At 53.4% G+C, this 12,439-nt stretch overlaps 4 protein-coding genes across 4 annotated transcripts; 3 read left to right on the top strand and 1 right to left on the bottom strand.

Annotated features, from left to right (window-relative positions):
* Positions 1–205: 205 nt before the first annotated feature.
* BDY24DRAFT_371635 (RlpA-like double-psi beta-barrel domain-containing protein) lies at positions 206–1,140 on the top strand (the record flags this gene model as incomplete). The annotated part of the gene is made up of 5 exons (XM_076638165.1): positions 206–420; positions 542–602; positions 700–715; positions 863–1,043; positions 1,125–1,140. 5 exons carry the CDS (start codon positions 206–208, stop codon positions 1,138–1,140), a joined length of 489 nt encoding a protein of 162 aa, XP_076494300.1.
* A 931-nt stretch (positions 1,141–2,071) lies between these two features.
* Positions 2,072–5,773, bottom strand: BDY24DRAFT_417471 (ferric reductase NAD binding domain-containing protein; the record flags this gene model as incomplete). Its single annotated transcript, XM_076643717.1, has 24 exons — positions 2,072–2,134; positions 2,243–2,420; positions 2,506–2,573; positions 2,642–2,661; positions 2,733–2,799; positions 2,866–2,926; positions 3,004–3,097; positions 3,174–3,185; positions 3,263–3,430; positions 3,506–3,542; positions 3,611–3,634; positions 3,704–3,751; positions 3,832–3,963; positions 4,061–4,082; positions 4,158–4,264; positions 4,333–4,372; positions 4,453–4,511; positions 4,574–4,653; positions 4,723–4,770; positions 4,852–4,895; positions 5,039–5,107; positions 5,252–5,270; positions 5,442–5,591; positions 5,695–5,773. The coding sequence occupies 24 exons, from the start codon at positions 5,771–5,773 to the stop codon at positions 2,072–2,074; spliced, it is 1,689 nt and encodes a 562-aa protein (XP_076494299.1).
* A 2,162-nt stretch (positions 5,774–7,935) lies between these two features.
* BDY24DRAFT_148854 (copper acquisition factor BIM1-like domain-containing protein) lies at positions 7,936–9,587 on the top strand. The gene is made up of 8 exons (XM_076636121.1): positions 7,936–8,046; positions 8,141–8,246; positions 8,334–8,434; positions 8,522–8,559; positions 8,739–8,847; positions 8,951–8,988; positions 9,105–9,382; positions 9,486–9,587. The coding sequence occupies exons 2-7, from the start codon at positions 8,189–8,191 to the stop codon at positions 9,364–9,366; spliced, it is 606 nt and encodes a 201-aa protein (XP_076494298.1). The 5' UTR covers positions 7,936–8,046; positions 8,141–8,188; the 3' UTR covers positions 9,367–9,382; positions 9,486–9,587.
* A 1,780-nt stretch (positions 9,588–11,367) lies between these two features.
* Positions 11,368–12,377, top strand: BDY24DRAFT_417467 (Alpha/Beta hydrolase protein; the record flags this gene model as incomplete). Its single annotated transcript, XM_076643716.1, has 4 exons — positions 11,368–11,510; positions 11,592–11,805; positions 11,930–12,010; positions 12,087–12,377. 4 exons carry the CDS (start codon positions 11,368–11,370, stop codon positions 12,375–12,377), a joined length of 729 nt encoding a protein of 242 aa, XP_076494297.1.
* Between the last annotated feature and the right edge of the window lie 62 nt (positions 12,378–12,439).

The raw sequence follows: 12,439 nt of genomic DNA, 5'->3' as shown, positions 1-12,439 counted from the left end.
GCGGTCGACGACAATAAACGACAATGATCCTTCCAACCCTCTTCGTCTCCACTCTTCTCCTCCTCCCTTCGATGCTCACTAAGGTCTACATCATCCCATCGCTCACTACGACTACAGATCTGGTGCAATGGGAAGGAGAGCTCACAGTTTTCGACGAGCTATTTGTCCTTTCTCTTTTTTGCTCGATTCTCCCTCATTGACGAAAATGAGGAAGAGGAGGGAGGAGCTGGGATGTACAGGGAGGACGATGCAGAAGAAGGCTAAGAAGCCTAGGAAGTTGAAGTCGAAGAAGTGGAAGGGGAAGAAGAAGAACCCGTCGACGGCTTCGGTAGTGGAGAAGACGACGGGTGGGATGCTGGAGGAAGTGGTGGACGACGTGATGAAGGCGATCGGAAAATCTCAGGAGGTCATCATCACTTGGTAAGTGTCGGTTCGTTTATGCGACGCGTGTTGTCGGCTGGAGAAGAGGAGGGAAGAAAGCAGGGAGAATGAGATTGAAGCTGACTACTTGCGTGTTCTCAATTCTCGTTCACTGTTACAGGTACACTGGATACGACTTGCAGAACTCTTCTTGCTGGGCGAGTGGGGATTGGGCTCCGACGGTGAGTTTTGGCGACGCGTCGTTTTCTTCTTCCTCCTCGACTCTTCAGTACGAAGTTGACTCTTCGACCTTTTTGATCCTTTTTTCCTGGTTTTCAGGATCAATCCCTCACCTGTGCTCTCACCATGGAAGGCTAGGAGGATCGTCCTGCCTGCTTCAAGTTCCTCGAGCGTTCGTTTCCCTCTCTCCTCTTCCCTTCGCCCCTTCCTCCTCTTTCCCCTCACTGACCTTTTCCATCCTTCTTCTCCGCCGCTTCTCCAGTCTGCAACAGTCCCTCCAAATGCGTTTTCGTTCGAATCGTCGATACTTGCGCTGGTTGCGCTGTCGGATCCAAGCACGTCGATCTCACTCAAGCAGCGTTCTCTTCCCTCGCCGACCTCGACTCAAGGGTGATCTGGGACATCAAGATGAGGATGGCTACTGACCCTAGTCCCGATGTTTGGTGGGTTCTCTCTCTTCTCTCGCTCTCGACGACGCGAGCTCGAGCTGACCTCGTCGCTTCCCTTTCTCTTTCTCCTCGCAGGGACGAGTCTCTCTGAGGACCCATGGTCGTCGAACAGTGATCGCGGCTATTTAATGTACTGTTGTTATCGTGTTGTTGTGCTCCTTTTGAGCTCTCTGGCAGGTCCAGAGGTCTGCTCGCTCACTCCTTCGATTTGGCCCTCCCTTCCTTCGTTTGAGCTCACTTTTCCCTTTGTATCTACAACTTCTCTCTTTCCTCCTCCTCCTTGCCAGAAAACACCTCTCTCTTCCTCCCTCTTGCAAATGAGAACATAAACCAAAGCCAGTTCAGGGAAAGAAACCATTCAATCCATCCAAGTTCGAGCTCACAACCTCCTTCCTCCCTTCCCTCTTCGTCTTTGAAACGAACCAAGGAAGAGCCGCAAGGAGGAGCCAAAGATAGAAAAGAGGAAAATGGGGTAATATCCCGTCTTGACAAGATATCATCTCAACCCAGTGTAGCACTCTCTCGAAAGAGAGTCCCACAGGCAAGAGTGTGAACCCAGGACGGCAGCCCTCCGAAGAGAGCTCAACGCTTGATGGTCTGCCATCTCCCGAGCACCTGCTTCTCCGCGGAAAGGATAGAGAGCAAGCGACTCTGCGAAAACAAAGGGGGGAAAAATGGGTCAGTATGCGGTTTGAAGGAGAGATTCCAGGGTCAAGGGAGCGGGGCGGGCTCACCTAAAGGGAAATGAGTTGGAGGGAAAAGCACGAAGGAAGGGAGCGTTCGAGTTTTCAAGTTCAGGGAAGCTGTGTCGCGTGCGAGAAATTGGGGCAGATGCTGGTGTTGTTGTTTTGCTTTCTCTGCCAAACAGGTCAAGAGGAGCAGAAGGTCAAGAAGAGAGGATTAAGATGCTGGAGCGAAAGAGAAAAGCTGCGAGGACCAAGCTAGTCTAACGAAAGAAAGGGACGAGAGCTTCGAAGAGCGACGACGAACAACGAGAGGGAGAGAAACTATCTAGCGAAGACCTAGAAGTGCTCCTTGGCGAAGGCGTACTTGACGGTCTTGGTTCCAGCGGCGGTGCAGTGCTCCTGAACGAGAAGAGACGCAAAGAAGAAGGTCAGCGTTGGGGGGTCTCATCGTCTCTCTCCCGTTTTTCCCCTCGGAGCAGGAAAGTGAAAGATTGAAGCTCAACACACTTTGATGGATTTGGCGAGCAGAGCAGGACCACAGAAGTAGACTCCGACCTTGCTCTGGAGAGAAGCCTCTCGACCAGGAAGGTAGGATCCACCCTCGACGGCCTCGGTGATGGTTGAGAAGATCTGCTTAAAGTTGGGTCGTCCGAAGAGGGTTCGGGTTCGGAGATTGGTGAGCGGACTGGCGAGAGAAGGGATGAGAGGTCGGAGGAGTCAGTTCGAGTGCGAAGGAGAGGGAGAGAAGAGATGAGAGTCGGCAGACTCACTCAAACTCGTCGTTGTTGAGAGCGATGTTGTACATGGCGTCGGTCGAGAGCTTCTGGGTGAGATAGAGCTGTAGTAAGGGAAGATGAGGAGGTCAGTGACTTCTCGGAAGAGCGAGGAAAGATAGCGTGAACGTACCGAGATCCTGAGGAAGTTGGCTGAGGACGCGACGAAGAGGAAGCGTCAGTTTCCTCATCTCCAGATCACATAGCGGGGGAGCTATACTCACGATCAGTCTGACTCTTCTCGATCTCCTCGAGCAAGTTCTGGAACCATCCGAAAGATCCGGTGTCTCGCTGTCGAGGTCGAAAGAGAGAGGTCAGCATTCGTCGTCCTCGAAGAGTCGTCGAGGAGGCACTCACGCAAATCCAAATGAACTCGACTCGTCGAAGAGATCCAAGGTTTCCCTTCCTCTGCTGGTACCTGTTCGAAGAGAAAGAGGAGGTCAGATCAAGAACAAAAAGGTAGGACGAAGGCGACGAAGAGACGAAACGCCGAACCAAATATGCTTCAAGATCGAGGCGAAAGGAGTGACTCCAATGCCACCTCCGATGAGAACAGCGACGTCTGACTTGAAGACGTCCTCGGCGGGAGCTGAGGCGAGGAAAGAGGAAGAGAAAGGGTCGATCAGTTCGGTCGTGGTCGCGTCTCGAAGATTCGTCGACCTCACCTCCGAAAGGTCCTGGATTCGGGAAATTGAAGGAGATCAAGTCAGTTGAGCGTAACGACCAAAACAGCGATACGTGTAAGTTCACTCACCGTCAATCCTAAGCTTGGGCATGATCTTTCCAATCGCACCAGCTGAAATCTCGATGGACTGTCCAGGAGCGGCGTCTCCTTTCTCGGAAGGCTTCTGAGCTCCGATGGTGAGAAGAGCAGCGAGTTCGGGGTCGGCGCCGAGTCGTCGTCCGAGAGCTTTTGTGAAGTCTGAGGGGAGAAGCAACAGGAAGACCTGTCAGAGTGGAGAGGAGAAGAGGGGGGCGAGAGGGAAGAAAGACGAACCTCCGACTTGTCGAATGTGAACCGAGACGTAGGGATCCTGTGAAAAAGGGAAGAAGATTGAGACGGAATATTGGAACTGGAGCGGAGAAGAACAAAAGAACGAACCTCAGGCGACGAAGTAATCGTGAACTGTCGAGGGGAATAAGTCGAGTCGGTCAGCGTCGTCAAACCCTCTCGGTTCGGAGTACTTGAACTCACAGGGTGCCACTGGAATCGAGAAACATCAGGAACTTGAAGGAAGAGCCACTGAAACGAAGCAATCGAAACGTCGAGTCAGCACGAAGGTCCGACCCAACGACGACGCGGCGAAATCGAAACGAGCTCACCTGTCCAGGCTTGTACTTGAAGCTAGGCTTGTTGAATCTGATCTCCATAGCTCCGGCAGGGTGAAGCATGACCTTGACGATATCGGTCTGCCATCTAGCTCGAACCTCTCGGTAGACTCGCTCTCCGAAGTACTGGAAAGGACGAGGGACGGAAAGCGAAAAGGAGCGACGAGTCAGCGACGGCGACGCTCAATGGACAATCCGAGCGCCAAGAAAAAAGTGGACTGACGAGGAATCCGATCCAGATGGTGCTGTCGATATGCCAGGAAGAGCAACTGATCAGTCTCGAGAACCCGAAGAAGGAAAGGGCGACGACTTCGACTCACAATCTCCAACTCTCGTAACCAAGGCAGTGTTCTCCGTAGTAGGGGAAGGTGTAGTTGTAGTCGGGAAGGACGGTATCTCGAACGAAGCATCCCGTAGCGTGAGTGTACTGGTAGAAGGTCGAGAGAAAGTCAGCTCGACGAAGGTCTCGAGAGACGGGAGAGAAAAGAGACGCACGAGTCCAATCATGAAGAAGAAGGCAAGATGATGGGTGTACCTGTCGAAATTCGATCGAGAAGCTCGTCAGTACATGAGATGGAGGTCGAGCAATGGAGAAGAGAGATCCAAAGGACTCACCAGAAGACCTCGAACGCTTGCTGTCGGATCTTGTGATGAGCGGTCGTGTACATCAAGAACTGGAGGTTCAAGAGAGAAAAAAAAGTCAGCCTGCGAAGGAGTCGATAGAGAAGAGATGTACCATGATGAGCAGCATGACATGACCAGTGAATCCTCCAGGCTGAGCGTAGTGGATCTCGAGCGCCGTCTGCTTCCTGACCTCTGCGAGAGCGAAACGAGAACGGGTCAGCAGCAGATTTGACCCTAGCAGGTCAACCGAAGTGAACGAACGAGATCTCTCGACATTGATGAAGTTGACGTAGTGTGCGGTCGTGTGAACTGAAAAGGTAGAAAGGACGAAGAAGATCAGCGTCGACGCGACGAGCGTCGAGACTCAAAGACAGGCGACCAGTTGCTCACCGATCGTGAAGAAGAGCATCGAGTAGGCGACTTGACGATGGAACCTGGTTGGTCACAAATCAGTTCCGTACAGGTCAACAAAGAGAATTGGAAGGGGAGGGAAGAGGGACGAAGGAAGGGAGGTCAGCGTCGTTCAACTCCGTCCTCAGCGACGCAGGACTAGCCAGGGAGGAAAGAAGGCACTCACCAGATGTTCTCGTCAGCAGGGAAGAGCCAGGTGAGCTGAGGTCGGACGATCTTGATGATGTTCGAAGCACTGGGCGGTGAGAAAAAGGGAAAGAAAAGAGAAGGAGCCAAGGAAGCAACGAGGGAAAGGTCAGTTTGAAGATCATCTGGGACGAAAGAGGGTCGTTCGAAACAGAGTGAGGCGAGAAAAGAAATCCTTCCCTCCTCCGGATACTTGAGATGTCCTCTCCGACCTAGGAGGTCAGAGAATCCTCGATCGTGAAGCCCTTGATATGACCTCTGGACCCCCCTCTCCCTCTCTGTTTCTCGCCCGTCGTCGTCCGGTTTCCCTCTCTGGTCTCCTGCTAGCCAACCAGACCGCTCTCATCTCCACTTCTCTCTCAGAGTCTAGGTAGACGACTCACTTGGGACTAGGATGAAGAAGCCATCGAAGGCGAGAACGAGACCTGCGCCTCTGGAGATCCAAACCGAGAACTTGAGTGTGTTGAGAGGAGCGAGAGCAGGGTTGGTCGCCTGAGAGTACCATCCGTAGGCGAAGAGGAAGAGCTGAGTACCTGTAGCGAAGGGGAAAAAAAGAAGATCGAATCAGCTTCTGGAAACGTACCGAAAAAGAAAAGAGGAGGTGAAGGGAGGGGAGACAGACGAGCGAGGACTTACCGTACCAGAGGATGTTGAATACGAGTCTACGACCTGAGAGTTCTGCTTTGACGTGATGAAGGAATCCTGGGTTGGACATGGTGCAAGAACGAGCTGAAGGGAGAGAGGTGATGAAAGGGCGAGAAGGGGAGAGGTCCGAGGGAGGAGATGCAGAGAGTCGAGTCGGTTGAGAGAGGGAAGGAAGGATTAACGAGAGGGAGACCGGCTCCTGTGTATTCAACTGGTAAGATGATGGACTTGAACAAGGGAAGAGGAAAAAGCGAGAGGGAGGGTTCGTGGACGTCAAGAGGGAAGGAAGGAAGCGAAAGAGGGGAGCAGGGAGGGAAGGGACGCCGGAGAGAGGGGGTCGGTCTCTCTCCGGTCTCTCTCCTCCTTCTCAGCCTATATTAACTTGCCTGGAAAGGTGAAGGAGAAGAGGTCAAGATCGATAAGAAGGTGAGCTCTGCTATCCGAGGTCGTTGGGACCATGGTGGAGGGTGGGAGGGAAGAAAGAAGCAGGGAGGGCTGAAAGATGGAAGGTCGAACGGGTGAGCTTCGATCAAACTCGCCGTTGCCCTCCCAACCAGAACAGCACCTATCCACTCGATTTTTCACCTTCACCTCCCACACAGCGAGCCAGCTGAGCCCTCCATTTCCTTGATCCGAAGCTGCGTTCGAAGTAGAGAAAGGCTTGAGGGAGGGAAGGAGGGAGGACGACGACGAGGGAGGAAGGAATCAGAGGTGAGCTCGTCGAGATCGAACTGAGGACGATTGAAGGAACACGGAGGGTTCCGGATCAAAGGCGAGGGTCTTCGCTGGCAGGATACGAGCCGGCATCGAGGCTGGTATTTCAAAAGATGCGAATTTCTTGCGGGTTGGACATTTAAGGAGAGGCCAGCGTCGAGCTCGATGTCGGCGGGTCAAGGAGCTCGACGAGGAGCGACGACTTTCTTCGAGCGACGACGCTCGTGTATCGAGACGAACTCTACCAAATGAACCTGATAGAGTGGTTTCGCATGCGCGGGTGTTCCTTTCGGGTCTTTGGAGGGCGGTGGAGGGAAGCTCGTCAACGAAGAAGAAGGGAAAGAAGGAGACCTTGAGCTCAACGTTCGGATCCTCCTTCCTTCGCTTCAATCTTCTCGAGCTCGAAGTATACGTAGTTTGGGGCCAGCTAGGGGCAAGTGTTCAAGTCTTCTGTTCTGCTACCGGTGAGGTATGCTCCATCTTTTCTTCGTATCGCCTCGTCCTCTTCCCTCTTCCCTCGTCGTTTTCGCTGACTCCTTTCCCCTACCTCTCAGGACTCGTCAGTGAATCCGAAATCTCAACAATTGACTCGTCTACTCCCACAGATTCACCTGAACGAGTTTCCTATGCTTAAAATCTTTGGAGAGCGGAAGGACGACAAGGAGGAACAGCTTCGGACGATGAGGAACTCGAGCTCAAAGGGAAGGTGAGATGCTAGCAGGGCCGAGTTGGGTACGTCGATCTCCTTCTGGGATTATGTATGCTTAGTAACTGTGCAGGCAGGAAGGTATTTCGATGGGGGGGGATCCTGGGACGGGGGAAGGAGGGAGGGCTAAAGCACGCGTCGCATCGTCGGCGATCGAGTCCTGAACCCCCCACTTCTCCTCCTTCCCACCTTCTCCCAACCGAGGACGTCGTACCCATCCATGACGAACCTCGGTGTAGAGCTGCTTTTGCCTCGGAGGGACGAACGATGGGCAACCTCCCAGCCGACGAAGAAGGGTCGGGGAGAGGGTGTGGACTTTGGGGAACCTCGGCTCAAAACAACGCGTCCTTCCTACGGATCTATTCTCGTCGTCGAGGAAGGTCTTGAACCTCGGTTCAGTCCAACTGATCGCGTCGAGATCTTATCTGACTTTGATTGGTGAAGGATGGAAGGAAGCAGCAGGCTCTTCCCGAGGCGCGTCGCAGATGCGATTGGACCGAAGTCTCTTCTTCAGATTCTGATAGGTGGGAAGATTTTCCCTCGGCGAAGGGACAGATCAAGAGTTGAAGCGGAGGAGAAGAAGCAGCGCTGACTTTCGACGCTTTTTTCTCCAAACAACCAGCTTCAACAACTCTTCGCCTTTCTCCCTCCCTTCACTCTCCCTCCACCCTTCCCTCACGATGTTCATTCAAACCGTCGCTGCCGTCGCTGTTGTTGGATCTACCTTGGTCTCTGGAGCTGCTCTCTTCCCTCGAGTTCGATACACTACGACCGACATCGCTGCTCGAGGTGCGTCCCATCTCTCCTTCAACCTTCCCTCTTCCGTTTCGCCTCTATCCCACTCGCATCCCTTCCCTTCACGTCTGACTCCGCTGACCTGGTCTCCCTCTCGAACTCTCGTCGCAGCTGGATGGAGTTACCCTGTTAGTCCTTTACGCTCCTCTCTTTCTTCTTCCGTCGACCACCCGCTCACTCGCTCCGTCGGCTTCCGTTTCTCTCCTTCGTTGTTTCTTCCAGGCCCCCCGAGAGCTCGAGGCTACCACTCAAGATCTTCTCGATACCGCTATGCAGACTGGACCTTGTGGAGAGGGATCCGTCTTGAACCGAACCAACTACCCTCTCTGTAAGTTTTAGCGTTGCGATCTCCTCTCGTCCTTTCGTCCAATGACGGAAGCGGACTTCTTTCGCTGACTCTCCCTCTTTCAAACAGCCGATGGACAGTTCTCGATTCACATCTACCACGCTTCGTACGATATTGAGTTCTCTTACACCACCGACGCTGTGCCCACCTCTTCGTCGACCTTCAACACTGTACGTTCCTCGCCTCTCCTTCCGCTGATCGCATTCTCGACCGCGATCAACCAACTGAACTGATTTTTTATCTCGTTCTTCGTTCAGTGGAACACTCTCAACAACGGAGGATTGATCGGACAGATGTGAGTCGACGCGTCGGATCCACTTCCTTCTCTCGCCACCTCCCATTCCTTCCCTCCCGCTTCTTTTCCCGAGCTACTGCTCCAACCTCTAACTGACCCAATTTCGACCTTTTCCACTTCTTCTTCTTCCCTCCTGATTCTCTCTCCTTCCTCACCTCGATACCCTCCTCGCCGCTCAGCTGCCTCGCAACTCCAGATTTCGACACCGCCGACTCCTTCGCCGTCGGACAGGACTTGACTTTCCAGATGAAGTACACCTCGGGAGATACTAATGCCACCTTCTACCAGGTACGCCTCTGCGTACTTTCCTCCCGGCGTCTTCTTCCAGCGACGCGACGAGGTTACGGGGCTGACTCTCTCCCTCTTTCCCTTCCCTCTCTTCAAACACCAGTGCGCCGACGTTACCCTAACCGCTGCTGAGGATGCCGTGTAAGTCCCTCCGTCTACCTCTTGTCTTCATTCGTCCTGTGCCCTCCTCTTCGCATTGAATCCTTCGAGCTGACTTTCGTCCCTTCCGTCCTCTCGCTCCCTCCCTTCCCCTCCAGCGCCTTCTCCTACTGCTACAACGCCACCGAGTCCGAGTCCGTTGCCAGTGCCGATGCGGCTGCTACCACGACTGCTGCTTGGACTGGGTATACCAAGGCGACCACCACTGGGGAGTCCGCTGCTGGAGCGTCTTCCACTGGAGCTGCTGCCGTCGCTTCAGCCTCTGCTACCGCCGCTGCCTCAACTGGAGGAGCTGGAAGGACCGTGGCTGTAGGAGGACTTGGAGCTTTCGCGCTTGGAGTCGCTGCTCTTTGGCTTTAATCGAACGTTGAACGAGGTGAGTCGCTTTGTTCCTCTTTCTTTCGCTTTCGTTCGACCAAGAGAAGGTGCTGACTTTGGTTGTTCGATACTTTCGACCTTACGACGATCGTTAATAAAAGTCTAGTTCGGAAGAGTGACATAGAGTTAATCTCGAGGAGGGGACGAAGGGAGAGTGCGAGGGGAGAGACGACTTGCTTTGACGATGCACGAGTTGAGGATTGTTTTCTTTGAGATGGACCAGGAGGAAATATAAATAAGATAGGTAAGATGAAAATATACTGATGTCGATATAAAGATGAATACGCAGATACAACAATCGATCAAAACAAACCTGCAGCTCACTCCCCTGCCTCCGAGCTCTCTCGTCCTCGCTCGTGCTCCTCTCCTCCCCACTGGGCTTCCTCTTCTTCTAAAGCCTCTTCTACGATCGAGAAGAGGATGCTTGAGGTCTTGAAAATGACTCCGAGGCGTCCAGTGAAGGAGGCTCGCTCAGAGTTGAAGACCTGGAGGACGATCGAGCACGGCGTTTCCCCTTCTTCGTCTTCTCTGGGTGAGAGCCGTCCAGAACGGAGACCATATGCTCTTGAGAGGCGATCTTCTGCTCGTGTTGTTCTGCCATGAGGAGAGAAACAGAAAATTGACCGAAGGAGGATCAGTCGAGAGGCTTCTTTCTCGACGCGCACACGAACTCACCAGGAGCCAAAGAGCTTTCCGTTCAAAGGCTTGATAACCCCCTTTGCAGTCGACCATTCCAACGATTAGACTAACGAGACGATCCTGCTCTTCGGGCTCAAAAGGGGTGGGTGGAGAGGGTGACCGAGTGAACGTTGGAAGGCGACCGCCGCGTCGAGGAACTTGTTGCACGACTTCCCGTTGTCCTTCTGACCTCTTTCTCTGTTCTTGACTCCTGAGTTTGGACGATGTGGGAACTATCGGGAGGCAGATAGAAGAATCAGTGATCAGAAAGAGAGGAAGAGCGAAGAAAGAAAGAAGGACGGCGACGAACGGCAACGTGAACCATCCTGTCTGCGATCTCTCGCTGCTCCGTCTCCTCCCCGTGGACTTCATCCATACGAGCCAAGAGATATCGACCTCAGTATCGACTGATCTCTCCTCAGCAGGTCAACTGAGCAGAGGAAAGGAAAACAAAACAAGGTCGAAGCTGGAATCAGCCCTCGCGCTTTCTCTTTTAACGAGCGATGTGCTGATGGACTTACTCTTGAGGAAGAGGAGCCTCCTCGTTCTCCATGCCCTTCTCCTGCAGAGCTCTCTCCATCAAACGATTACCAGCTTCTTCAGGGACTTCCTCCTTCTCCTCGACCTTGATCACTCCGACGATAGCGTGGTCCTCCTCCGACTGAGGGCGATTCCGACGGAAAGAATCGTGAGCCCATTCGAAGGCAAGTAACGGCTTTCCGATGATGTTGGTGAAGATGCTGACTTCTCGAGCGGAGAGCGGTAGGGTTCGATCGTGAAGGATGTGGGTAGCGTCGAAGGAGGAGTCGGTTCGATGTTGAATTGGGACGATCTAAAAAGCGAAACGCACGAGATGTCAGCTTGGGATGTTTCGTAGGAAAGCTAGAGGACGGTACTCACCAAGTCTAGGTAGCCTCTCTGTTCGCTCAAATGGGTCTATCACCTCGCTGATGAGGATGTTTCGTTCCCATAGGCCATCGACCTTTTGGCGGCTGAGGCTGATCAGCAGCGGAGTGGGAAGAACCAGCTTCAGCTCCTCCTTGATGGTTGAGAAGAGCCATGAGTAGGCTGAAAAGGGAAGAGAAAGCGGAGAGAGGGTTGTCAGGGTTGAGGAGGAACTTAGGGAGGGAAGGAGGACAAAAAGGTGAGCTCGATCCAAAGTTTAACGTCCCTTCCTTCTTTCTTTTTTATCTTGCCTTCAACGGCCATCACCCCCTCGGAACTTTACTTCTCTCTCGTACATCTAGACCTACCGTTCCCACTCTTCCTCCCAGCTCTACATACACCCGTGCTCTCTGAACGAGAATGAGCTCAACTCGATCCGCGAGCGTCTCCCTCTTCACTCCTGGGATCCAATCCAAGCTCTTCACTCCTCCAAACCCTCGTACAAAGACTCTCGCAGTCATAGCCCACCCGTGGTCTCGTTTGGGAGGAAACTGGAACGATCCGTGAGTCTACATACATTCGTTGGACTTGGATTTCCTTTCTCCTTTCGTCAAGGTCCTGACCCTCTCCTTATTCTTCTGCAGAGTCGTCCAGACGCTCCTTCAGACCTTCCTCCGCCTCTCCGTCCCTACCGCAATCTTCAACTCCCGAGGAGCGGGCGAAACGTCTCTCAGATCGAGCTGGAACGGCAAAGGAGAGATCAACGACTTTGGACTCGTCGCAAACGAGGCGAGGAGAGTAGCTTGGGAGGGTGCTCAGAAGTCGAGTGAAGATGAAAAGGGAGAAGTCTACTTCTGTGTGAGTGCGAAGATCCGCAGACTCGTAGCGTAGTAGACGAAGGAGGGAGAAGGGCGACGGCGTATTCGCATCGAAGCTGATCATCGATCTCTCCGCCGCTCTTCCTGCCATCCCTTTTCAATAGGGATATTCCTACGGGTCAATGTTAGCCCTAGGCCAGCAACCTCTCGAAGGTCCACTCACCTTCTTCTTAGCCATCTCGCCCGTGAGTTCTCCCTCGCAAACTCGCCCATCGTCCATCTTTCTCCCTCTCACCCCCACCTTCTCTTCCTCCTACTTAGGTCCCGACCTTCAACTTCTACCTCTTCCCCTTCGTCACCCACTCCGTTCCGCCGTCTCCCCTGCCTTCACCTCGCAACCGCCTCCTCGTCCTCCATGGCGAAAGAGACAACTTCTGCTCTTCCTCCTCCGCTCGAACGTGGCTCGACAAGCTTGGAACGGGATACGACTTCTACGAAATAGAGGAGGAAGATCACTTTTGGAGAGGGAAGGAGGGGTTGAAGAGCTTGGACGGGGAGGTGAGCAGGTGGGTCGAGCTTGGGAGGGAGAACGAGGAGGACGACGCGTCGTGATCTTCTTCTCTCTGCGCTCGTCCTTCGAGGAAGCGAACTATTGCAGCACAGGTGTTCTTTTC

Source organism: Mrakia frigida, assembly GCF_051309035.1.
Source record: "Mrakia frigida strain ATCC 22029 unplaced genomic scaffold BDY24scaffold_28, whole genome shotgun sequence".
Classification (NCBI taxonomy): Eukaryota; Fungi; Basidiomycota; class Tremellomycetes; order Cystofilobasidiales; family Mrakiaceae; genus Mrakia; species Mrakia frigida.
Note: the sequence above shows the minus strand (reverse complement) of the source record. Positions and strands in the feature narration are given on the sequence as shown.

What these genes read in the sequence shown, in the direction of transcription:
- BDY24DRAFT_148854 (XM_076636121.1), top strand. Translation starts at nt 8,189, where the DNA reads ATGCAGACTGGACCTTGTGGAGAGGGATCCGTCTTGAACCGAACCAAC. An exon ending in CTAATGCCACCTTCTACCAG is followed by an intron (nt 8,848 to 8,950) that starts GTACGCCTCTGC and finishes TTCAAACACCAG; the next exon opens with TGCGCCGACGTTACCCTAAC. An exon ending in ACCGCTGCTGAGGATGCCGT is followed by an intron (nt 8,989 to 9,104) that starts GTAAGTCCCTCC and finishes CTTCCCCTCCAG; the next exon opens with CGCCTTCTCCTACTGCTACA.